Raw genomic sequence first — 27457 nt, 5'->3', positions numbered from 1 at the left:
GGCAGCACTTCACGTTTCAACAGCATCTCATTGCCTGAACACTGTTTGCCTCCCCGCTAACTTCACTAGGAGTTCACCCCTTACTGCAGCTCTAACACTCTGTCCCAACCTCCTTTGGAGGAAAGCAGCCATGACCCAAACAAACAAAACAGTTTAAAAACACAGAACACCGCTAATATTTCTCTGCCATTTTTCTTAAAAGCATACCTTATAAATAACTCCAAGGAAACAGTGTACAGCCCAGAGAACACATACAAATTTTTTTTTTTTTTTTTTTTTTTTTTTGCCAAATTAACAATTCCCCATGGAAAGAATCCCTCGCGTCCTTTCTGCTCTATCCCCGTATTTACCTGTAACAGCCAACTGACAGCCATGGCAACTGAGGGGAGCCATTGTTCAAAACCACAGACAGCTTTTATCGTTTTAAAGCCCTTAAACACAGTCTAGCTTCAATAGCTTTCCAAGAGAAAAAAGCAAACAGCAAAAATCTCAAAGTGAGGCTGATCATACTCAGTACGGAAAAGCAACCAAAAAGCTTTCTGAAGCGGCTTGGGCACACAAATTCACAAAGGCTCTAGATTGTGAGCATGGTCTGAGTCCGGTTCTTTCGTGGGCACTCAGCAGACTCTAACGCAAGCTCACGGCTGACAAACACTACACCACACCATGATTGTTACCTACTCATGTTCACGCAGCCATCAGAGCTCAAACCACACAAAGTATGTCCTCTAACCACTGCGGAATAAAATAAGAAAATACTCTACGATATCCACAAACTTGGAGATTCTCAACACACTGCTAAATAACCGAGAAGTCAAAGAAGAAATCACAAGAGATATTAGAAAATAATTTGGCATGAAGAAAAAAAAAAACACCAAAACTTATGGAATCTAATTAAGCAATACTTAAAATCTACAGTTGTATGGGGCCGGCGCTGTGGCACAGAGGGTAAAGCTACCACCTGCAGTGTTGGCATCCATATGGGCTGGTTAACAGTCATCTAGGAAGTGAACCAGTGGATGGAAGACCTCTCTCTCTCTTGGCCTCAGCTTCTCTATAACTCTGCCTTTCAAATAAATAAGTAAATATTTTTAAAAATCTACACTTGTAGAAGTTATGTTATAAAATCAAAGGGAGCTAGCACTGTAGTGTATTAGGTTAAGCGCTGCTTGTGACACCAGCATCCCATTTTGGAGCACTGGTTCACGTCCCTTGCTCTGCTTCCAATCCAATTCCCTGCTAATGCACCTGGGAAGGCGGCAGATGCTGGCTCAAGTGTTTGGACCCCTGCCACCCATATGGGAGACCAGGATGGAATTCCAGGCTCCTGGCTTCAGCCTGGTCCAGCCCCGGCTGTTGTAGCTGTTGTTTCTCCCCTTTTCTTTCTTTCAAATAAATCTTTTTTTTAAGATTTATTTTATTTATTTGAAGGACAGAGTTAGAGAGAGAGGTAGAGCCAGAGAGAGAGAAAGAAGTCTTCCATTCGCTGGTTCACTCCCAAATGACTGCAACGGCCAGAGCTGAGCTAATCCGAAGCCAGGAGCCAGGAGCTTCTTCTGGGTCTCCCACCCGGGCACAGGGGTCCAAGGACTTAGGCCATCTTCTACTGCTTTCCCAGGCCATAGCAGTGAACTTGATTGGAAGTGGAGCAGCTGGGACTTGAACTGGCACCCATATGGGATGCTGGCACTGCAGGCCACGGCTTTAACCCACTGTGCCACGGCACTGGCCCCCAAATAAATAAATCTTAAAAAAATAAAATAAAATAAAAGGGCTCTTGCACAGTGGGTTAGGCCACAGCTTGGGACTCTTGCATCCCATATAGGAGTGCCAGTTCAAGTTCCAGCTACTCCACTTCCAATCCAGCTTCCTGCTTCATGCACCTGGGAGGCAGCACATGATAGTACAAGTACTTGCATTCTTGCCACCCAGGTGGGAGACCTAGATGGAATTCACGTCTCCCGGCCTCACCCCAGCTGTTACATGCATTTAGAGAGTTAAACAGTGCGTGGAAGATTTCTCTCTCTCTCTCCTTCTTTGAAACTCTGTTTTTCAAATAAATCTTACTTAAAAAGAAAAGAAAACAAAAGGGGCAGGCATTTGGCATAGTGGTTGAGACACCTGCATCATATACCAGACTGCCTAGATTTAAGTCCTGGCTCTGGCCCCCCCATTCCAGCTTTCCTGCCAATACACAGCCTGGGAGGCAGCAGGTAACAGCTCAAGTACTGGGGTCCCTACCACCCACGTGGAAGACCAGGACTGAACTCTTGGATCCTGGTTTCAGTCTAGTCCAGACCCAGCTATTGAGTGCATTTGGGAGTGAACCAGCACATGGGAGATCACTCTGTCTTGGTCTCTTTCAAATAAGATGAAAGAAAAAAAAATTTCTAACAAATTACTACCACAGAAAATGCAGCAACATAGCATGTAATGTAAAAGAAAATTATATACCACGACCAAGTGGGACTTATCCCAGGAACAAAACTGCTTATTTGCAAATCCACCTCTGCTGTTTGAGCTCCCTCTGCTTAAGCACAATTTATTTATCTGCATAGCCTCAGTTACCTGCCAATAACATACGTACGTCATTCACATCATGAATAGCACAGATACTCTCACCTCACGGCTTTATTTTGTCACATCAGAACTGTATCTACCATTATGTACCTATTTGTCCCTCGCTCCATCTCCATGCCTTGGGATAATCTGACACTGATCAGTATTCAACAAATACTTGCTTTATTAATGATAACAACAACTCCATAATTCCAAAACATTCTGTATCAGTTCCTAAGTTACAAGACATTACTCACCTGGGTTCTTCGGGTTTTGCTGCATCTGCTGACAGAAGAAGAAAGGTAACATCTCATTAGTCTCATCCTACATGACAAAGTGCTTCACTAGGCATCAAAGCAAACGCTCCACTAGCTGCTTTACAAACTGTTTCCCAGGAGATTCAAAACCTTCATTTTACAACAGTGTTCTGGGGTTCATATCATTAGAGTCAATAATGTCAATTATCATTTTTTTAAAAATAAGGCAACAAGAACATGTTTTCCTTTAAAACAGTCCCATCTGCAAGCCTCCTAGCATGAGCTGACGGATTTTGAATCATTGTCAGGGGAAAAGAAACAACTTAATAGTTTTAAACCATCACAAATTATAATGGTTTCACTTACAGTTATGTATTATTTTAAAGCAACACCAAAAATTCTGAATATAAATCAGCATTTTAAAAATAATCTATACTATGGGGGCCGCCACTGTGGAACAGAGGATTAAGCCACCACCTAGAGCTCCAGCATCCCATATGGGCGCTGGTTCGAGTCCCACTGTTCCACTTCTGATCCAGCTCCCTGCGAATGCACCTAGGAAAGCAGCAGAGGATGGCCCAAGTGCTTTCGACACTGCACCTACATAAGAGACCCTGATGAAGCTCCTGGTTCCCTGCTTTAGCATGGCCAGCCCTGGCTGTTGTGGCCATTTGAGGAGTGAACTAGGGGATAGAATCTTTCTCTCTCCCTCCAATTCTTTCAAGTAAATAAATAAATCCTTTTAAAAAATCAATACCGTGAAACATTACATAATAATTGTTTTTGGACACCACTGATGGCCCTGACACTGTATATACTTAAAATTCAATTTGTAGTTCAATGCTAATTCAGATTTGAAATCAAACACAAGTTTTAATTTATTTGTAAAAGTAAACCATGCTTTTTCTTACATAATGAAGCTATATAAAACATTTATGAATTTGGAAATATGTATGAGTGGTATACACTGATGATGAATTTTTTAAGGCACTAACGAAATTCTTAACTCAAAAAGGGAGAGAAGCTTCCTTATTTGCCATCAGCAGTGGGGCCACCACCAAGATGCAGATTTTTGTAAAACCCATACAGGAAAGACCACCATTCTTGAGGGTAAACCTCTGGATACACAGCCAAATGCAAAAGCCAGGATCCAGGATAAGGAAGGAATTGCTGCCGATCGGCAGACTGATCTTCACCACAAGAAACCAGAAGGTAGAGGGATGAGCTTTCCCTGACCACAACGTTCAAAACTTCCTGGTGCTGCTAGGAAAAGGAGGAAGCTGACTTACACCACTCCCACGAAGAATCAGCAAAAGAGAAAGCAGGTGGCACTGGCTTTCCGGGAGCCCTAAGTTAGCTGCCTGCAGCAGCAGCGCCCCTCTGCAGGTAAAGGCAGTGCTGGAGCCCTGCAGGCAGCCGCCTTGACAGACACCACCATGGCGAATGCTATCTCACTTACTGGTTCAACAAACCAGGAGACAACTAATTGTGAACAGGAGTTAAGACACGAACTTTAACAAAAATGGAGGAGGGGGAGTGCTGCTAGAAAAACACTAAGATAGTCAATACTTGCTCAAGTAACAGCTGAACACAACCTCGGAATACCATCTGAGTTGGGACTAACGACAAGCGGAATCTCCGCTTGTATCTCATGAGACTGATTATGCGAGAAGAGACCTTTGGATGACGGGAATACCCCTCAGGAGAGTCAGTGCTCTCGAGTAAACAAGAGCAGCCCAGGACTGGCCAGGAAGGACATGCTTTCAAACAGGCTGCACGACACCTTTCATTTGCAGAGTTCGGCGAGAATATCGTTTGCTGGGCCTTCTTTCAAAGGATGTGGATCTTCTTGCTTTATTGGTTTTTGTGGTCTGGTACTCAGTTTTCCCACTAAAATAAATGAGGTGTAATAACAAGAGTAAGTGAGTTGGAGGCGAACATAAATGAGATAAAGTCTGTATGTCAGTTCTCCCTGAAAGACTCACCCTGAACTCCACCCTGAGAAACTCCTCCTACATTCTGAGGTCTCTGCCATAGCAGATCATCCTCGCTCTCGACTTAGGGAAACATGCAGGAGGTGATACTGGCTTTCCCCTTGCCCATGCCCACCACGTGAGAACCCGGGGCGTGTGGGGCCACTGTGCTTTTATGGACGTCCTCTCCTCCCTGTCCACACTCCATGGTACTTCCAGCTGCTTTTCCTAATTGTGCTACACTGTTAAAAATATTTCAGCAAAATTATTCTGAACAACTGTTTTAAGAAAATGCCTCCCTACTTTTAATACAGGTACAATGGAAGTTCTCTTCCATGAACTCCACACGCTATACATGATCCACCACATTTTCGCTTCCATCCAGTCCTTTAAATCATGCTGATTCCCAGGGGCCTGCTGAAAACTCACAACCAACAATCCACCATAATGTAAACGAAAATATTTCTGACCCATGACACAAACAAGGAGTCCATAAGAACAATGTAACTGGGCCAGCATTGTGTCACAGTGAGTTAAGCCACTACCTGCGATGCCAGAGTCCCATGTCAGATTACCAGTCTGAGTACACCCGCTCCACTTCTATCCAGCTCCCTGCTAATGCACCTGGAGAGGCAGCAAGATGGCCCAACTGCTTGGCCCTGCTACCCTTATGGGTAAAAACAGGATGGAGTTCCTGGCTCCTGGCTCTGGTCTGGCCCAGACTTGGCTATTATGGCCACTTGGGAGTAAACCAGCAGATGGAAGACTGATATATCACCCCCCCTCCAACCCGGGTCTTTCACTCTCTGTTATTCTTTCAAATAAATCTTTTAAAGAAATGGAACTTCAGTATTATAAAGAATCACAAATTTTACTGAGATCAACATCATACTCAGGGCAAGATATCCTCTTTCTACCTGGTATGCAGACGTTGGGTGGCAGATGCCTAAGACTCTTGTTAAACACATTTAAATTAGGAGTTTGTCAGTATAAAGTGAATGTCAAGAGGGATAAAAAAATTACACAATTACTGCGTTTTCCCATCTTTTCAAGAAATTACAACCAATAATAGTACCAGCTAAATCTTTTTTGTCTTGGCCAACTGAAGACATTGGCAAATCACTTATGTCTCCATGCCTTAGTTTCCACATCTGAAAAGCAGAGGACTGGCTTTTTGGGCCTCTATGCAAGAATGAAATATAGAGAAAGCAACCGTTAAAATTAACTTGTATACAGGGCTGGCACTGTGGCCCCACAGGTTAAGCTGCTGTCTGTGATGCCCACATCGCACCCTGTAACAGACTGCCTGGCTTCTCTGCTTCCAATTCAGCCTCCTGTTAATGCACCTGTGAAGGCAGCAGAAGATGGCCCAGACACCCACGTGAGAGTCCCAGTTGGAGTTCTGGGCTCCTGGATTCAACTGCAGCCATTTGGGGAGTGAACCAGCAGACAGAAGATTGATCTTCTCTCTCCCTATCCCTTTCCCTCTCTCTGTCACTCTCCTGTCAAATAAATAAATACATTAAAACACAATAAAAGTAACCTGTATCTAAACCGTGATCCCAGCCGAATGAATCCTGACCGATGAGAACTCTTTTGGACAGGGCCTCGGAGGCGGAAGAAGGCATGATGCTCCACAGCGCACTTCCACAAATGCTTGCATGCTTTGGGATGATCCAGTCTAAAGACAAATGTGTGCTCCTGCTCTTTGCCCTGCGGAGACGCATGGAAAAGGGAGGGATCCTCAGGTCAAACAGTCCTGTCCCATAATTCTAAAATACAAATACAAGCACAGCAACACCAAGAAGCGAATAATAAAAGTATCTGGTTTGCTTCCAGCAATTACACACTTAGCTTCATAAAAAAAGCAGAGCTAGGGCTGTTGTGCTGCAGTGGGTTAAGCCACTGCCTATGACGCCAGCATCCTGAATAGGTTGGTTTGACTCTTGGCTGCCCCACTTACAATCCAACTCCTTGGTAATACACCTGGGAGAGCTGTAGAAGATGGCCTACATGGTTGGGCCCCTGCCACCCACGTGGGAGATCAGGATGGAACTCCTGGCTCCTGGCTTCAGCCTGGCCCAGCCTTGACCACTGTGGCCATTTGGATAGAAGATCTCTCTGTTTCTCCCTAACTCTTCCTTTCAAATAAATTAGAACAAAACAAACAGGAAAAGAGGCAGAGCTGAAGTCAAGCTGTCTAGCTGCTCAGCCTGTTTGAGATTATTCCAAGAGTATTCTCTCTAGTTTTACTGATTCAATTTGTCACAGACCAAAGTAAAAATTCATCTGTCACTGCTTGAGATAACTACAGACTTACAATTGAAAGGATCATCTTAGATTTGACAATATGTATCTATAGCCTTAAAAACATTCACACTTGTGTCCTAGGAACCATACTCCCAGGAGCCTAATCATAACTAACATTCGTGGACACTTTTCTTAAGAATTCCACATGAATCATCCCAATGAACAGAACTATCATTAGCCACATTTCATAGATAAGGAAAATAAGGCTCAGAGAAGTCAAGCGAGGTTGCAAAGCTGGTAAGAGAAGACACTGAATCTGAAACTAGCCCATCTGGCTCAAAACCTATACTTGTGACAACTAATTTTTTGCTACCTCTCTAGGGAAAATGATTCTCTAAACACCATAATTTACAAAAAACTACTTTCTTCAGTCTCATTTACACTAGGAAAATGGGCCCTAAATGTCTAAAAAAGAGAAATGACCCGTAATGGCATATTTAAAAACTATACAGGGGCTGGTGCTGTGCACAGCGGGTTAACTGGCATCCCTTATGGGCGCCGGTTCTAGACCCGGCTACTCCTCTTCCAATCTAGCTCTCTGTTATGGCCTGGGAAAGCAGAAGATGGCCCAATTCCTTGGGCCTCTGCACCCATGTGGGAGACCCGGAAGAAGCTCCTGGCTCCTGGCTTCAGATCGGCACAGCTTTAGCCGTTGCAGCCACCTGGGGAGTGAACCAGCAGATGGAAGACCTCTTTCTCTGTGTCTACCTCTCTTTATAACTCTTTCAAATAAAAAAAAAATCTTAAAAAAAAAACTATAGAGATATGAATAAAAGATGAATGAATGTACTACTGTTTATTTCTATTACTGAATGCCAAATATGTTAAAATGAATGAACTAGGGGCCGGTGCCATGGCGCAGTAGGTTAATCCTCCGCCTGCGGCACCAGCATCCAATATGGGCATCACTTCTAGTCCTGGCTGCTCCTCTTCCAATCCAGCTTTCTGCTGTGGCCTGGGAAAGCAGTAGAAGATGGCCCAAGTGCTTGGACCCCTGCACTCACGTGGGAGACCGGGAAGAAGCACCTGGCTCCTAGCTTCAGATCTGTGCAGCTGTAGCCGTTGCGGCCATTTGGCGAGTGAACCAACAGAAGGAAGACCTTTCTCTGTCTCTCCCTCTCACTGTCTGTAACTCTACCTCTCAAATAAATAAAATCTTCCCCCAAAAAATGAATGAACTAGATCTACATGGCTACATACTGAGATAAAACAAACTACAAAATATATGTGTGTGTATATATACGAGTTATATAAAATATAATTTATATATTTATATTTGTTTTATATAAAATATTTTATAATAAATATATATTTATTTTATATAAAATATGAAATATTCTACCATGTGTGATGATGTGTCTACATTTGGGGAAAATTATAAAATAGATATAAGAATGATACCCTCCAAATGGTAGTCAGCTATAGGGAAGCAGAAGTTGGGGCATTTGATCATAGTTGTTTCATCTGCTTATTCATTCATTCATTCATTCACACACACACACACACACACACACAATCTACTTCTAACAGATTTGAAGCAAAATGCTAAATCTTGATTATTTATGTTGTAAAGCTTTTTGGACTTTTCAGTTTACTTGGATATTTTCTAATTTATTTTGTCATATTTATTTATTTATTATTTATTTTGAGAGGCAGAGTTTACAGTGAGAGAGAGAGACAGAGAGAAAGGTCTTCCTTTTCTGTTGGTTCACCCTCCAATGGCCACTGCAGCCGGCACGCTGCAGGCGGCGCACCACGCTGATCCAAAGCCAGGAGCCAGGTGCTTCTCCTGGTCTCCCAGCCTATTTTGTCATTTTAAATACTCTATAATTTCCTTATAACCTTGATATAGGCAAAGCTTCTTCTTTGAAGACGCAAAACATACCAAGAAAAAGGTTTATAACCTGTACTATAAAAAAATTGAGGCCGGAACCGCGGCTCACTTGGCTAATCCTCCACCTGCGGCGCCGGCACCCTAGGTTCCAGTCCCGGTCGGGGCGCCGGAGTCTGTCCCGGTTGCCTCTCTTCCAGTCCAGCTCTCTGCTGTGGGCCAGGAAGGCACTGGAGGATGGCCCAGGTCCTTGGGCCCTGCACCCATATGGGAGACCAGGAGGAAGCACCTGGCTCCTGGCTTTGGATCAGCACGGTGTACTGGCCATGGTGGCCATTTGTGGGGTGAACCAATGGAAAAGAAAGACCTTTCTCTCTGTCTCTAACTCTGCCTGTCCAAAAAAAAAGAAAAAGAAAGAAAAGAAAAAAGCAAAGAAAAAAAATTAAAAGTTTCTATTTACCAAAAGGTACTACCAAAGACAGTCAGGACGCAAGTCAAGGAGAAGACATTCCAACACATGTATCTCACAACAAAGTATGCCCAGAATACTTTTTTCCTTGATAAAAAAAATAAACATGACCTACTTGAAAAACAAAGTATCTGAACAAGTAGTTCATAAGAGACTATCCAAAAACCCAATAAATAAATAAATACTAAAATAGAGTCATTATCCATGAACAACAATGGGAAAGTATATAACTTCAAAGTAGGGAATTCTTTTCTATGAAAAAACAAAAACCAGAAAACATCACAGATAAAAAATGCATCTGCATAAAAACCTTAAGAGATAAGGCAAAAATCATCATAGCAATGTCAAAAGACAAAAACAATTAGACAAAATATTTACCACTGGTATCATAAAGGCCTCAAATCTTTCAGAAAAAAAAAGGCAAACTGTCGATCCCCGTCTTCGTGGAGGAACGACACAGGACCCTGCACTGTTCTTTGGTCTGCTCGGCCCTCCCCGGGTTTGCTGCTGGTTCTTCCCGGGTTGGCTACCGTCCCTTCCACCTCCGTGGAAGGGCGGTTCCCCCTGCCACATTCCCCACTTCCGCGGGGGAGCGGCACACCGCCGGCCGGCTCTCTCGGGGGCTGCACAGGTGTGCCCCTTAGATGTTCCCCTTAGATGTTCCTGGTGCATGTTGTCTCTCTCCTCCTTTATAGTCCTCCTCCGCCAATCCTAACGGCTGCCCACACGCCGAGTACGCTGCTCTCCTCCAATCAGGAGCAGGATCAGCTCCTGGAGGTCATCACTCAAGTTGGCAAGAGGCAGCTGCGTAGAAGCTGTTTTCTTCTCTCCCAGCGCCATATTGTGGGAGAGCAGATGCATAGAATAAGTCTTAATTCCAGTAACTTAGTCTAGTCCGAGTTGCTCCCAGTTGCTCCCCACACAAACAAGGAAGAAATATTGGCAAAAGTGGACAGATAGCTTCGAGAAAAGGAAACACAAATGATTCAAAGGTATGAAAATAATAACAATTAAATCTATACTGAAATCCCGTTTTTCACCTTTAAAATAAAAATGTGTGACAGCTCACAAGCCAGCACACTGATGATGGTGTGACTTGATAGGATCTTTCTCTCCCTCCCTCCAGAACAAATGCACAGAAGCACTGCACCAGCCAAATCCACCTGCAGGAAATTATCCTATACACTTGTCAGGCCACAGATTAATGCAGACAGAGTGAAGAAACGTCAACTAATTGAGAACTGATTCAATAAATGAGGGCACTTCAATATACTACAATGCTATGTTGCTTTAGTTCTTTGTTATCAAGCACTTTATGTACAATACGGAAAAGATCCCATACTATAAAGTTAGAGAAGTGAAGTAGACAACAGGGATGCTAATCTCTGAGTAAAAGAATCAATATGAGGCCGGCACTGTGGCATAGCAGGGAAAGCCACCTCCTGCAGTGCCATACGGGTGCCAGTTTGTGTCCAAGCTGCCCCTCTTCAGATCCAGTTCTCTGCTACGCCCTGGGAAAGCAGCACAGAATGGCCCAAGTCCTCGGGCCCCTTCACTCACATGGGAGACCTGGAAGAAGCTCCTGGCTCCTGGCTTCAGATTGGCCCAGCTCTAGCCATTGCAACCACATGGGTCCAGCCGATGTGGCCATCTTGCGAGTGAACCAGTGGATGGAAGACCTCCCGACCTCCCGACCTCCCTCCCTCCTTCCCTCATTCTCTCCCTCCCTCCCCCTCTCTCTCTCTCTGCCTCTGTAACTCTTTAAAATAAATAAATTTTAAGGCCGGCGCCGCGGCTCACTAGGCTAATCCTCCGCCTAGCGGCGCCGGCACACCGGGTTCTAGTCCCGGTTGGGGCGCCGGATTCTGTCCCGGTTGCCCCTCTTCCACGCCAGCTCTCTGCTGTGGCCAGGGAGTGCAGTGGAGGATGGCCCAGGTGCTTGGGCCCTGCACCCCATGGGAGACCAGGAAAAGCACCTGGCTCCTGCCATTGGATCAGCGCAGTGCGCCGGCCACAGCGCGCCGGCCGCAGCGGCCATTGGAGGGTGAACCAACGGCAAAAGGAAGACCTTTCTCTGTCTCTCTCACTGTCCACTCTGTCAAAAAAATAAATAAATAAATAAATAAATTTAAAAAAAAAAAACTATATATTCTTGCTTATATGTGTAAAATACCACAGAAAAGATCCAGAAAGCAAATACTATATTTGATCAAATCTACAATACCATCAATTATGAGATACTATTAGCTTATGCCCCAATAAGGACAAATGTCACAATGAGATTATGACTTTTTTTTAAGATTTTATCTTATTTATTTAAGAGGTAGAGTTACAGACAGTGAGAGGGAGAGACAGAACCACCATGCAGTGGTTCACTCCCCAAATGGCCACAACAGCCAGAGCTGAGCTGATTTGATGCCAGGAGCTTCTTCCCGGTCTCCCATGTGGGTGTAGGGACCCAAGTGCTTGGCCCATCTTCTACTGGTCTCCCAGGCCATAGCAGAGAGCTGGATTGGAAGAGGAGCAGCTGGGACTAGAACTGGTGCCCATATGGGATGCTGGCACAAAGGTGGAGGATTAACCTGCGCCACAGCACCAGTCCCCCATTATTTTATCCTACAAGCATTTTGTTTTTGAAAGATCACATTTAGATTTATATACATTTAATGATACCTAGGATTATATAAAAAAGGAAAATATATTAGTAAAATAATCTCATTCTTGTCACTTTGAATATTTTCACATTCCAACTCTGAGTCATTTTCAACCCATTTGCTGATGATACAATGATCATCCTGTGCTTGCAAGGGATTTCTCCTTAAAATACCCATGACTGTCTCTGTGATTTCCTTCTAAGCAATCTAACAGGGCAATTCTTAGCATGTGTCTTAGTAGTAACTCCAAACTTCCAAAGCTTATCACTGTTTCCCCTACTTTCCAAAATCTTCTTTCTCAAGTTCTGCTAAATAGTGTTTCTTGCCCGTCAGCATGAACACATCTTGATGATGGTTTACTGTACTCTTTTTTGACTAAATAGGGTGGAGGGTGGAGTAAAGGAGATCAAATACCTAACTGGCAAAGGAAATAGAAATTTTAGGTGATTCTCCAATAACATATGACAAATTCACAGGCCACACTCAGCACTCAGAGCAGCTGCTCACTCCAGTGCTGAATCATTGTGCCACCTTTCTGAAGCCATTCTATTCGGAACGGAGCACCTGCAGCACTAACAATGACTGCAACCCAGCAGAACTTGCTAAGGCAACTTCCCACACAGGCAGGCAATGAGGAGTATGTCACAACAGCTGCTTGGTTAACAATGATTTTAGGGCACCACCTATGTCCGACAGATCCCAACTTTCTCAGTTACAAATATATAGGGCTTCGAATTGTTCAAAACATGATGCTGGTAACTTGCAGAAAAGGAAATAAGAAGTGTGGCTGGGAGAGAAGGAATATTTTTTCTCCAGTATGACTTTTTGTGTTTTCTGTTACTAGATCTATTAAAAAATGTGAATGTAAGGTTATTAAAACCTATGCAGAAATATTAGTTGATTCAGTACAGCTGATTTTAGGCTTTTATATAAAAACATACACAGCTGACACTCTTACATGCTAACCCACGACAGGCATTTTTCAAAGTCTGAAATGAGGAGAGCTCAAATTACACATCAAAAATAGTCTTGGCTTTTGACATCAACACTCAATGTCAATGATCTCCACAAGGACAGAGATCAAAAAGTCTTCTCATTTTGTTCTTTTTTTTTTTTTCCCCCAGAGTGTCTTGGCTTTCCACGCCTAAAATACTCTCATGGGCTCTTCAGTCAGATCTGAATGCCTTAAGGGCTGATTCTGAGGCCAGAGCGCTATTTAGGACATCTGCCATTCTATGAGTTTGCTGTGTATCCCACTTCCCATGATGGATCGTTTTCTTCCCTTTTTGATTCTATCAGTTAGTATTAGCAGACATTAGTCTTGTTTGTGTGATCCCTTTGACTCTTACACCTATCAGTGTGATCAATTATGAACTGAAATTGATCACTTGGACTAGTGAGATGGCATTGGTACATGCAACCTTGATGGGATTGTATTGGAATCCCCTGGCACGTTTCTAACTCCACCATCTGTGAGTGAGATCCCAGTGGAAAGAACAGGTCAAAGAAGGAGGTACCTTTCTCTGAAGGGAGGAGAGAACTTCCACTTTGACTATGACCCTGTCGGAATAAAATCGAAGTCGGCGAACTCAAAAGGCTTCCATAGCCTTGGCAACTCATGACTAGAGCCTAGGGAGATTACTGACTCAATAAACAAGAGTGTCAAATTGTTAAGTCAACAACAGGAGTCACTGTATACTTACTTCTCATGTGGGATCTGTCCTTAATGTGTTGTCCAATGTGAAGTAATGCTATAACTAGTACTGAAACAGTATTTTACACTTTGTGTTTCTGTGTGGGTGCAAACTGTTGAAATCTTAATATATACTGAATCGATCTTCTGTATATAAAGATAATTGAAAATGAATCTTGATGTGAATGGGAGAGGGAGCGGGAGATGGGAGGGGTGCGAGTGGGAGGGAGATTATGGGGGGGGAAGCCAACGTAATCCATAAACTGTACTTTGGAAATTTATATTTATTAAATAAAAAAAGGAAAAAAAATAAAATAACTTTATTATGGTGAAAAAAAAGTCTTCTCTACATGTCCCTCTGCAGCACACTGGGAGGAAAGCAACGAGGGAGCTTCCACTAGAAAAAGCTCAGACCCTCGCCCAGAGACACAAAGAATTCTGAAAATTCTAGATATCTAAGCAAACTAGGTATCTCAAACGGAACCTAACGATCAGTACCGACGGCCCTCTTATCTCCTAATCCCTGCCCTTTACTTTGTAAGAAATAAATATTTAGGAAAACATAAAACAAGAATGAAAATCATGCAAAGTGGCAATCACTCTGCGATAGCAATCAGCAGTTTGAAAGCTCTGCAAACTTTTCTCTAAGCAAAGTACGTAAAATACTACTGTACAAAACATTCACTCACTACACCCATTTTCTTCTCCTGAGTTTTCCTGGCCACACGGTGTGCTAATGTGCGGCTGTGTCTTCGTCTTGTGACCACGAGCTCTATGCCTGGCACATGGATTATGCGTTCCCCCTTTACCGCTGACCACACCCAGCTCTTACAAGAACAGGAATATTTCTCACTCATCCCGACAAGTCACATGCCTTGCAATCCACCTAGCACACGAGCACGCAGCATCTCTTCAGAGCCCAGACAGACCAAGTGCAAAGCACTGCCTCCCGTCAGGCAGCAGCAAGCTGACCCATGCAGGCTTCCAATAAACTACTGCTTCTTTTATTTCACTAACACGGACCTAAATGTGAACTCAAAGAATACTTACCAACAGCAGCGGTCTTACTTGAGAAAAGTGACCAGTCTAATATCAATATTCAAAAATTTGGAAAAAAATTATACCAAGTATCAAGGGAATATTTAACTTAATTTCCAGTTATTATATATTTTACATATATCTGTCAAGTTTTTCCCAGTTATTACACTTTTTTTTAAAGATTTATTTTATTTATTTGAGAGACAGAGAGAGAGGTCTTCCATCCACTGGTACACTTCCCAGGATGGCCGCAATGGCCGGAGCTGCGCCGATCCAAAGCCAGGAGCCAGGAGCTTCTTCCAGGTCTTCCATACGGGTGCAGGGGCCCAAGAACTTGGGCCATCTTCTGCTTTCCCAGGCCATAGCAGAGAGCTGGACCAGAAGAGCTACCAGGACTAGAACCAGCGCCCATATGGGATGTTGGCCAGGGCCTTAACCCACTGTGCCACACAGCATTATAATATATAATATATATATTATAATATATAATTATTATACTTAATTAGATCCTCATATATCCACAATAATCATGGCAAATCATTAGAGAGCTACTATCTGGAAGCACAGTGATGCTTAACTGATCTCAGCTTTTTATTTGCTAATATTTATATTGGAATTTACACTGATATTTCATATAACTCCTTTATCAGACCAACAGAAAAGAACATGAACTACCCAAAGGAAATGCAAGAACAAACGAACATGACCAAATGTTAACATCTATAACTCTTAGAAAAGCCAACTTAAAACAGTAAGATATCATCATTATAAGCCTTTTTTTTTTTTTTTTTAAAGCAACAGAATCCAATCCTGGTAAAGTTTCAGCAAAAATAACTCACTTCTCTTACTGCTTATCACACTTTACACTGGAACAGCAAAAATGCATTACTATTACCACTGGCATCCCACAACAAAGTCCTAGCTACTCTGCTTCTGATCCAGCTTCCTGCTAACATTGTCTGGGAAGGCAGCAGAAGATGGCCCAGGTGCTTGGTCCCCTGTCACCCATGTGGGAGACCTGGATGAAGTTCCTGGCATCTGGCTTTGGCCTGATCCAGACCTGGCCATTGTGGTCCCTTGTCTTTAATCTTAATGGCAGAAAATCGTTGTTTTAGGATGGTGTGCTCTGAGTCAGGAAATTATACTTAGGGGTGGTCACTTGGTGAGCAGTGAAAACACCCAAGAGACACCCCCATCCCCTACCAGAGTGTCTGGGTTCCAGTTCCAGCTCTGCTTCCAATTCCAGAAACTACCTAGGTTCCTGCCACCCACGCAGGAAATCAGAATTGGGTTCTGGGCTCCTGGCTCCAGTTCCAGCTATTGAGGGCACTGGGTTCTGGGGTCCTGGCTCCAACCCCATTTATGGAGGGCATTTGGGGAGTGAACCAGCAGACAGAAGATCTCTATCTGTCCCTGTCTCTTTCTCGGTCTGTCTTTCAAATTAATAAATATTATTTTTTAATTTTTCATTAATTAATGAAGTATAATACAGTAAGTCTTTGTCCCAGGGCTCTCCAAAACAACAAGACACATTCCCCCTTAAGTTACCACATGACATAGCTGCTGTTAAATTAGTAACACAACACAATTCCTACCTGGTCATCATCTTCTACAACCACCAACGTTAACTTATTCTTCTTAAAATCCAATCTGGTTATCTTGGGCCTATAACAACATGAGACCAACAGTCAGATTAAAAATAGATTTTCTCTAAATTAAAAAACAATTTTTACTTCAAGCACATTTAATCATCTAACTCCTGACTCAGCCTGGCCCAGCCCAGGTCCTTAGCAGCCATTTACAAAATGAACCAGCAACTGGATGGAAGACCTCTCCCTCTCCCTCTCCCTCTCGTTCCCCCAATCCAACTTTGTCTTTCAAATAAATACACCCATTTTTTAAAAAAGAAGCAAAACAACAGTTAAGTACCATCTTCAATATTTAACTCTGCTTACCAAAAAAATAAACCAATTTTGGTCTCTCCTTCAAAAACAAGGACTCCTGTGGGGGTTAGTCCCAAACTGTAGTCATTCCCATCTCTAGCCTGAGTAAAGGAGTGAAAAACAAGTTAGCTTTATTTACATAAGATAGGTTTCTTATTTTCACAACACAACTGAAAATTTTCACACCAAGTTATAGTAGTTACATAGTCACAAAGCTAATATTAATAGGAAAGATGTTTCAACAATTAGTGTATCCAAAACATTTTCAAGAAAATTCATGCATGGATTTTTATTTGTAGTCAGTGAAAAGCCACAGGGGACCCAGTACAAGACCCCAGGGCATTTCTGAAACTACAGGTGAGTCTTGTAAACAGTGTTTTCATATATTCACACCTGCACGTGGAGTGCCGCAAGCTGAATCCATGCATCAGGCACAACAGCACAACGGAGTCATTCTAACAATACACTATAATCAAAGCTATGTGAATATAGTCTCTGCCTCTTGAGACACCTGGTTTCTGGAATCTTCTGTGTAATATTTTTGGACCACAGATGACCACAGGTAACTGAGAGCACAGGAAGCAGAGCCACGGATAAGGGAAGACTACTGTGTCTCAGGGAGCGCCTTCGCTCAAGGCACCGCCTGATCCTCTCACTACAAATGAGACACTTCAGACTCTCCCCACATGCTCTTAAACATTTTTTTTTTTTTTGAAGATGCATTTATTTTATTTGAAAGGCAGAGTAACAGAGAGAGAGGGAGAGACAAAAAGAGGGAGAGAGAATCTGCAGGTTCACTCTCCAAATGGCTGCAATGGCCGGGGCTGGGCCAGGCTGAAGCCAGGAGCCAGAAGCTTCATCTGGGTCTTCCCAGGTGGGTACAGGGGCCGAAGGACCTGGGCCACCATTCTGCCCTTTTCTGAAGTGCATTAGCAGGGAGCTGGATTGGGAGTGGAGCAGCTGGGACTCAAACCTGTGCCCATGTGGGATGCCAGCACCCCGGCAGCAGTTTAACCCACTGCGCCACAGCACCGGCCCTCCCCCATATTTTCTTAAATCACAAGTTTTGAAAACGATCAACTTTCTGGAAAAACGTTGTAGTTCAACTAGAAATAACTCAGATCACTACACGAGCTATAAATTTTCAACTCTGCCTCCTGAATTATTTTAATTTTCCAAGAGCCTATTCAAGGGCCAGCGTTGCGGTGAAGCAAGTGAAGCCTCCTCCCGCAACACCAGCAGCACCCCACGTCTCCCATATCTGAGTGCTGGCTCGAGTCCTTTATTCCATGTCCCAGCTGCTCTGCTTCCAATCCAGCTTCTTCCTTACGCACCTGGGAAAGCAGCGGAAGATGACTCAAGTACGTGGACCCTGCCACCCACGTGGGAGACCTGGGTGGAATTTCTAGCTCCTGGTTTTGGCCTACCCAGCCCCAGGCATTTGAGCAGTGAATCAGCAGACAGAAGATCTCTTTCTCTCTCTCTGTCATTCTACTTTCCAAATAAAAAAAATCTTAATAAAGAAATCAGTGAAAGATCCCATTTGGCTTAAGGAATTCCAGACAGCATGAAGTGAAAATACAAAGTAGTCTAAAGGGCAAAAGCTGTTTAAAATAAATACACCCATTTTTTAAAAAAGAAGCAAAACAACAGTTAAGTACCATCTTCAACATTTAACTCTGCTTTCCAAAAAAATAAACCAATTTTGGTCTCTCCTTCAAAAACAAGGACTCCTGTGGGACTCCGGTTGTGTCTCTTCCTTCCCACAATGAACTGATCTGTTAGTTTTTAAAGGCACTGCACACAGTGCTTACCTTGACCACGTGCATGTCAACCCCATACATCTCCAGCCACTTGGCTTTATTCAAATAATTGGTTTCAGCCTGTGCTGGTGTCTGACCTCTGAAATGTAAAACATGATAGTTTTCAAAAGTAATAGTAAATATAAAATGAATTCTGCCAACAGAGAGAGAAACAAAAGAAAAAGAATATGAAAATAACCGTTGTGGTAATGTTAAAAAACAAATGCTAAATACCTGTATTCTTTCCATTTCTCAAAAATAGCCAGTTCCATCTCTTCAGTCTGAATGGGCACAAACCTGAACTCAGAGACAAGTTCGGGGCTATGCTCAGCAAGATCGTAGTCACCAAGTTCAGCTACAAACAAAGCGACACTGTGTTAATACTTATTCCCTGTAGAATACTACTTCAAAAATCCAATTTATTTTTGCTTCTTCGACTTTTGGCTAGGATCAAGTGTAAAAATACAATTTATTGGTAAAAATCATTAAGCAGCTTAAAAAGATTCTTACACAACTAAGAATTGGTAACACACAGGATTCCCAAAAATAAATCCAGCTTCCATTACAATGTGTCAGTTAACACTCATAAAGTACATGTGTACATTTAGCTAAATGTCCTTCTCTTAATTTACTCACACCTTGGTGGGTAGCTTTTAAAAACCACTTTGTAGATATCCACTGAGAAGTATCTATTAACCTTATAATGAATAAATGAAAAATTCAGCAATTCTTAAAGCACAGTTAGCTAGTCTCTATAAAGAATCTAATTTGCTCACAACATGATGCCTGAAATTTAAAGTTATTAATCCCAAATAACTGAAAATTACTGAAAAAAATGGGAGGAAGAGGCAGCAGGGAAAGAACTGGACAGCACACAAACATGTGCATGCTCATCTGCAGGCATCCTTTCACTGTGGTTTGGAGAAAATAGCACCACCAATTTTCAATATCTTAAACATCATTTCCTTTAAAAGAGTGTATTACTCTCTTTTAAGAAAATCAAATTATTTTCATTTTGATAAAGTTGGGGAGAGAAATAACACTTGAGGCAATAAGTCATAACATAGTATTCTTCTATTTATTAAGTACTTACTCTATTAAGTACTTAATCTATCCATAAAGACATAACAGAGAGTTCTTCAAAAGGCTGGGGGTGGGCCTTTGGTCTATTGGTCAAGATGCTGAGAAAGATGGCCACATTCCATATTGGAAAGCCTGGGTTAAACACCTGGCTCTGGTTCCTGATTCTAGCTTCAATCTGCTACAGGACCTTAGAGGCAGCAATGAATGCTCCAGTAAGTGGGTTCCTGCCACCCACTTGGGAAATCTGGATTTTCCCATTCAGCCCAGCCCAACCCCACCACTGCAGGCCATCTGGGGAGTGAACCAGTAGATGGGGGGCAACACTTGCACACTCTCTTTCTCCCTCTCTCTAGATGGGGGGCAATACTTACACACTCTCTTTCTCCCTCTCTCTCTCTGTCCTTTGTCTCTGCCCCTCTGCTCTCAAATAGTTTTTAAAGTTAGAACAGGCCAGCACAGTGGCATAGCAGGTAAAGCCATCACCTGCACTGCTGACATCCCATATAGGCACCAGTTCAAGTCCTGGCTACTCCTCTTATGATCCAGCTCTCTGCTATGGCCTGGGAAAGCAGCAGAAGATGGCCTAAGTCCTTGGATCGCTACACCTGCGTGGGAGACCCAGAAGAAGCTCCTGGCTCCTGGCTTTGGATAGGCCCAGCTCCAGCCATTGGGGCCACTTGAGGAGTGAACCAGCGGATGGAAGACCTCTCTTTCTCTCTCTGACTCTGCCTCTAACTCTGACTTTCAAATAAGCAAATAAATATTTATAAAAGAAACTAAAACAAAAGTTTGCAGACATGGAATTTTAAAATGTTTATTTTGGTACAAAAACTTTGAAAACCATGCATACATTAACATTTAACTTCACAATAACCTTGGAAAATATATATTTTTATGCCAACTTTATTACTAAAGAAATTGCTCTTTGGTCTGTAATACAACATCTTTAAGGAGCATCAAACCAAATCTGCTACATAATGTATTAAGACGTGACCATGAGGGGTAGGCTTTTGGAGCAGCCAATCAGATGCCACCTGGGACACCTGCATCCCATACTGGGAGCGCCTGAGTTCATGTCAAAGCTCCACTACTGACTCCAGCTTCCTGCCATGACCCATGTTCCTGCTGGGTTCCTGCCACCCACATCAAAGACCTGGCTGGGTTCTCAGATCCTGGCTGTGGCCCAGCCAGTCCTGGCTGTTGTGGACATTTGCAGGGTAAATCAGCATATGGGAGATCACTTTATATTTCTCTCTCTAAATTTTTAATTCAACTTGAAAGTATGAAAAATTAAGTTATTCTGGTAAAATATAAAATCATAAGTGAGAAAACAGGGAGTTTCTTTTATGTGGACTGGAATGATTATTTAGCAAATTTATTAAGAATCTTAATAAGCAGGATTTAGTATACTATCACAGACATGGGACAGAGATGAAAACAAAATGAAGAGGAACAGCCCGAGACTGAAGAGAAATTAGGACAGAGATTTTATTCAGAAAAATCATGTGGTAAGTGAGGTTAAGGAGGAATAGAACAGAACCACATGAATGAATCAGAGTAAGAAGTTACTGAGCACTAGGCAAGTTAAACTTTTGTTAAAATACTAAAAATTACAGGAACCCTGTTTTCAAGAAGAATGCACTTTTGGCTGTGATGAAACTTTAAAAATGGGACACAAACAGATGTTATGAGGCAGCACATGCTGTGGCAGAGCTCTTAAAAACCGCTGGGGTGGGCATGCAGGGCAGAGGTTAAGTCACCACCAGAGCCAGCTGCATCCTGTACTGCAGTGCCTGGTTCCAGTTCTGGCTCCTATGCTTCTGATCCAGCTTCCTGCTAATAATGCGCCTGGCTCTGGCCTGGCACGGCCCAGCCCAGCCTTGCTGATACAAGCATCTAGGAGTGCATCAGCTGACAGAAGATCTCCCTCTATCTGTATCTCTGCCTTTCAAATAAAATGAAAATAAATCAAACTTGTAAAAAATTAGCAACAGTATAGGAGCGTGGGGAGCAAGGTTAAGCTGCCCATCCCACGTTTCAGTGCCTGGTTTAGTGCCTGGCTGGACTTCCAACTCTGGCTTCCTGCTAATGCGGGCCCTAGGGAGCAGCAGTGATGGCTCAAGTGGTTGGGCCCCTGCCACCTACCTGGAAGACCTGAATTGTGTTACCAGATTCCAGCTTCAGCCCAACCCAGTTCTGGTCACTGTGGACACTGGGGAGTGAACAAACACATGGAGCTCTCTGCTTCAATCCACCTCTCGTCTCTCAAATAAAGAAGTAATTTTTAAGACAGCTTTACAGTAAAGAATTCTTAGAATAATCTCATACAAGAAATAATATAAAAAGTGTGCTTTCAAAAAAGAATCTGATTACACACTTTTGATCATTACAGTGCTAGAGGCACAGCATTCTCAGTTAGTAGTTGTATTCTGCAGCTGAGAAAATGAGTTTTAATCTGGAGACAGACTATGATATTAAATGGAGGTGGGCCCAAAAAATTTACATTAGTGGCGGATTTCTCAAGAAATTTCCTTTAGTTATCAATTTAGTTATCAAAAGAAATTTCCTTTAGTTATCAATCCCTTAAGAGGGTACTTCAGAAAGTTCATGGAGAATGCAAAGTTTGCTTTGATGCAAAAAAATATGACAGCCATGCAGTTTTTTCATAATTTGCATTTTCCTTGAACTTGCTGAAGACCCCACCCATGTATGGACTTCAAAATGCTTCTGTACTAAAATCAACTTATCAGGACACACTTTTGGCGTAACAGTTTGATGACACTTGGGCTGCCCACATCCTACACAGGAGCACCTGGCTTTAAGTCCTGGTTCCGCTTCCTATTCTTGCTTCCTGCTAATCCAAGTCCTGTGAAGCAGCAAGTGACGACTCAAGTACCTGGGAGACCCAGACTGAGCTCCAGGCTCCTGACTTCAGCCTGGCCCTGGCCCCAGCTATGGCAGGCATTTGGGGAATGAATCAGCAGAAGGAAGATACCTCTGTCTCTGTCTCTTGCTTTTCAAATAAAATAGAAGTAAATAAGTAAACACTTTTTAAAAACTTGTCTTTCAATTCCATTTTAAACGAACTTTTTGGAGTATCCACATGTTAACAGGAAAATATGTTTTCTTCATTAGTGAACACACAAAATAAGCAAAAATCTCAAGTCTACAATAAAACATAAAAAGTTACTCTTAACAATGGCAAATAAGTATTACTGAAGTTCAAGGGACTGGAGGGAAATACAGAATCACAGAAAAGGTGTAAAATTACTAATATCTTGATAAACACTAAACATTTTTATTGTACAGATACTGCCATCAGAATATTTTTTCATTTTGCAGCCATGAGTTGAGATAGTTTTCCTTTAAAAGTCAATTTTTACTATAACATTCCTGAGTTTAACAGTGGTGTATCAATGCAAGAAGATACATAGTGAGTTTTCCATTCACCTCACTGATTGGAGACTGCTTTACAGAATGATCATCAGGAACCGTACAATGTATTTCCTGTGATCCCCTCCCGGATTCATTTTTAAGAATAAGACTAAGAAACCAGGGGCTGGCGCTGTGGTATAGTGGGTAAAGCCGCTGCCTGCAGTGCCTGCATCCCATATGGGCACCGGTTTGAGTCCCAGCTGCTCCACTTCCAATCCAGCTCTCTGCTGTGGGCTGGGAAAGCAGTAGGAGATGGCCGAAGTCCTTGGTCCCCTGCACTCACATGGGAGACCCAGAAGAAACTCCTGGCTCCTGGCTTCAGATAGGTGCAGCTCTGGCCATTGCGGCCATCTGGGAAGTGACCCAGCAGATGGAAGCCCTCTCTCTCTTTACCTCTCCTTCTCTCTGTGTAACTCTGACTTTCAAATAAAATAAATAAATCTTAAAAAAAAAAAAAAAAAAAAAAAAAGACTAATGAACCAAGCCATGTCGCCACCACAGTAATTCACCCAGAAATCACTGCATTCATTTTAAGGGAAAAATGAGCTAAGGGCTTACTCATAACATTTACTGAATTATCAGAATGGAATTGTAGCCTGAAAACACTGTGGATGTGTCCAAAACATAGCATTCTGAACCAAACCAAAGCAAAAGTCAGAACTGGGCACTGACACAAGTCCACACAAAAACAGTGTTGTTTTTATTGCACATCACTTAACCCCCTGAAATTCTGTAACTAAAAGCAGGCAAAAAATTAGGCTTCAGAATTGGCATAATCACTGCTCACCTTGCAGGTTATATGCTGCCAACTGCACTGCTGTATCAAAGGGGCATTCCAATCTGAGACCAAAACACAAAGTTGTTAAGCCAATTTCATGACCTGCCATTTAAGATAAATGAAAATAATACATCCTATATGCTGATCATTTCTGTTCTCATAGCTATGAAGTTATTTTCAAAATTGTTTTTAACCACATAAGAAAATATGCATTTATTAAATAGCCAATACTCACTTTCCACTGAGAATATCCTGTTTTAACTGAAGAACAAATAAATACCTAAGAAAAATAAAAGGCATAAATGTAACTAAAGAGAACCATCTAATATTAGTGTAAGAAGAAAACCTTACCTGCTAATCCCAGAATAAATGTTTTTACAGACTTTTATGCACAATGAAGTAAATAAACATCAAGAAGATGGCAGCATGACCACAAGATAACAGCGAGGAGCAGTGGCCTCAAAGTAGGATGCAGAAACCATTAGGGAAAACGTTCAAAGCACTTCAATGGGAAAGAGCTCCATGATCTAATCTGACTTTATTCTGACAACACAGCCACCTCATTCATAAAGAGATAAAGGCACTAACTCTAATTTCATGGTCAAGGTGTTGAAAAGCAAAACAAAGGAAACTCAGCTCTTCTACTTAATAAACAGTGTGTGTACATGGAGCTACAGACTTGCGACACAGAGTCAATGAATAAATATCAAGGAGGCAGATAACAGGAACATAAATGCATATAACCTAAAGTGTATTCAAACCACATCGGGACCAAACATTTTCCATTAATCAATGGCATTCTGATGAGTAAAGAAAGCGAGGAGCTTACGTGAATAAACTTCAGTGGCCCAAGACGGATGACAGAGAGCATCCGTAAGCACAGTACCAACAGATGCTGAAACAGCCCAGCGCTGTGAAAAGCCCATGAGTTGACAGGGAAACTTCTGGAAAGAACTCACTGGTCACCTCTGGAAAATGCCAGGGCGCCAACTCTTTATTCTCACACTGATAAAGGGCAAGAATCGTTCACTTACAACACTGCTGTCCCAGAATGAAATTGTTGTGTGAGTTCCTGGTCCCAGCAGCAGGGAGTCCATTTCAGCAGCTGTCTACAACTTGGAAATGATTCTAACACACCCCAAGTCCCTCCACACCACTCTACAGAGCATGGTCTTACCGCGTCAGCTCTTCACGCAGATTATTCGGTTCTGAGGAATAAAACTTAACTCGAAGATGCAGACAGTAAGGTGACCCAACTGCCATTAAAAACAAAAAAGCAGCTTTAACTTTCATTTAACTATTGAAACAGGAACAATCTTCAGCCAGTAAATCTGTCACAACTCCCCTGCGGTGGGATAGATCACAGGTTATCACGGCACTGTTTCAGGTTGGATCAGGGCTTATGCTTGACACAAAAAGATCAATCAGTAGATTTTTAAAAAATGTACTGCCCATGGTGTAATCCTCTCACAATCATCTGTCACCGGCCAGGGCCTGCTGCACGCAACAGGAATCCTGACTGTGCGATGTCACAGCCTGAACACTGTGGATCCTCACTTCTGGACCACGCTGAGGAATGCCTGTGGTCACTGTTTCCGGCAGCTCCCACACACCACAGGGAGTTCACCATCGTGCATGTTCCTCCCCGTGGGTCTGTCCCATTACTTTGTAAAGACAAGGGCTGAGCTGCCCAGAATTTTCAGCCACTCTAGAGGACAAGCGGCATTAGAAGCTGCTATTACATTAGAGACTCGGTATTCCCCTTTACATATCACCGGGAAGAATCCTGACATTTTATGTGAATTGCTTCAGTTCATAACTTTTAACTGGGGCCTGTGCTGTAACGTAGCGGGTAAAGCCGTCACCTGCAGTACCGGTTCAAGTCCTGGCTGCTCCACTTCCAATCCAGCTCTCTTCTATGGCCTGGGAAAGCAGTAGAAGATGGCCCAAATCCTTGGGTCCCTGAATCCACATGGGAGACCCAGAGGAAGCTCCTGGCTCCTGGCTTTGGATCGGCACAACTCTAGCCATTGTGGCCAACTGGGGAGTGAGCTAGCGGATAGAAAACCTCTCTCTCTCTCTTTCTCTGAGTAACTCTTTCGGAGAAAACCTATCTCTATCTCTCTGCCTCTCCTCTCTGAGTAACTCTTTCAAATAAATAAATAAATCTTTAAAAAAAATATTATGAAAGTCAGAGTTGGTGGTGGGGCGGGGGGGGGGGTGTCTTCCATCCATTGGTTTACTCCCCAGTTGATTGCAATAGCCGGAGCTGCCGTGATCCGAAGCCAGGAGCTTCTTCCGGGTCTCCCACGTGGTGCAGGGGCCCAAGGAGTTGGGCCATCTTCTACTGCTTTCCCAGGCCATAGCAGAAAGCTGTCTCCTTCATCCTGGGAGCTGAAGTCCTGCAGATCCCAGGAACATCTCCTAGCTGATAACCTGGCATCCTGTTCAGCGAGCAAGGCTTCCTCTTTGCTGAGAGAAGAATCACCTGCTACTTTTTTTTTTTTTTTTAAGATTTCTTTATTTATTTGAAAGGCAGAGTGGCAGAGTTGCAGAGTTGCGGGGGGGGGGGGGACCAAGAGAGAGATGGGTCTTGTAAGGCCACCACAAAACACACCAAAACACTGGAGTAAGGGATAGAGTTTATTGGGGGAAACCTGAAAGACTGGAGGTAAGGGGGAGAAGAAGGAAAAGAGGGAGACGGAGAGCATGGGGTGGGGGAGAAGACGGAGAGAAAGAGAGAGCTAAAAAAATAGTTTTTAATTAAAAAATTTCACAGCCTTAAAGTCTTAAGATGTCAAACAAAAGCCACACATGAAATTTCTAATACGTGTACTAAATCAAAGTGGAGCACTTCTTAGGAAACCAACTCCATTGCAAGGTGCAAGCCTTTATCCTGGGAACCTTAAATCACAAGGCACCTGGAATTTAGATCAGTATCAAAATATAACTTGAAAAAAAAATCTGAAACATGATTTCTTAAGTTCTTACTATCAGGAATCAAGTTTCTAATATATTTGATTTCCATTTTTTTGCAAGCAATTTTTGCAGTACTTACTTTTGACTTGCTTTTTGATGCTTTTTGTACCATCCAACCAATGCTGAAAATAAAACAAAACATTCAGTGGTTGCCAATGATAGAACTTTAACATTTCAATTACTAAAAGTTATTTTCATCATATTTTTATTGAAAATCACAAAGAAATATTTCATAAAGAAAAGCCAAAGTAAGTGTGTGAATGTGTGAGAGAGAGAGAGATACACACACAAACACAGACACACCCATTATCCAAGCAGGTTTCAGACACATGTGAATGAGAAAAACCTAAAACTGATCGATGACTTCTTAAAACATTTTCTCTGCTCTCTCAGTAACAAAGCTCACGGTTTGAATTCTGTACTTGGTTTCCCCAATGTTCCCAAGTCAATTACTCTTTCAAACCTATTAAATTAATGAGAAGAATCCTCATATTCTAGTGCCTCATTCATTCTTAGAATAACAATGTAAGATTACCAGATCTCTAAGAAAAATTGTTATGAAATAACAATGTCATCTAAATTTTACAGAACAGACAACTCAGAAATAGTCACTTTCGAAGAGTCTGGGTAAAATTCTTTCCTATAAGCAAGGC

At 42.6% G+C, this 27457-nt stretch overlaps 1 protein-coding gene across 10 annotated transcripts in view; it reads right to left on the bottom strand.

Annotated features, from left to right (window-relative positions):
* The window catches only part of EPB41L5 (erythrocyte membrane protein band 4.1 like 5), a 125476-nt gene that overhangs the window by 55826 nt on the left and 42193 nt on the right, over nucleotides 1-27457 (bottom strand). For 7 of the 10 annotated variants that reach the window (XM_089329341.1, XM_089329344.1, XM_089329350.1 and 4 more), the window contains exons 4-14: nucleotides 26884-26926; nucleotides 25003-25081; nucleotides 24061-24105; nucleotides 23835-23887; nucleotides 18764-18884; nucleotides 18542-18629; nucleotides 16740-16828; nucleotides 16380-16449; nucleotides 6333-6502; nucleotides 4600-4706; nucleotides 2817-2844 (exon numbers count right to left, since the gene is read on the bottom strand). In XM_089329341.1, the coding sequence (XP_089185467.1) occupies nucleotides 2817-2844; nucleotides 4600-4706; nucleotides 6333-6502; nucleotides 16380-16449; nucleotides 16740-16828; nucleotides 18542-18629; nucleotides 18764-18884; nucleotides 23835-23887; nucleotides 24061-24105; nucleotides 25003-25081; nucleotides 26884-26926 (893 nt within the window). The remainder of the gene's footprint in view (nucleotides 1-2816; nucleotides 2845-4599; nucleotides 4707-6332; nucleotides 6503-16379; nucleotides 16450-16739; nucleotides 16829-18541; nucleotides 18630-18763; nucleotides 18885-23834; nucleotides 23888-24060; nucleotides 24106-25002; nucleotides 25082-26883; nucleotides 26927-27457) is intronic. The other 3 variants (XM_089329345.1, XM_089329346.1, XM_089329349.1) reach the window with 1 other exon arrangement.

The sequence above is a fragment of the Oryctolagus cuniculus genome, chromosome 3 (assembly GCF_051225735.1).
Source record: "Oryctolagus cuniculus isolate XC-2025 breed Fujian yellow rabbit chromosome 3, ASM5122573v1, whole genome shotgun sequence".
NCBI classification, from domain to species: Eukaryota; Metazoa; Chordata; class Mammalia; order Lagomorpha; family Leporidae; genus Oryctolagus; species Oryctolagus cuniculus.
Note: the sequence above shows the minus strand (reverse complement) of the source record. Positions and strands in the feature narration are given on the sequence as shown.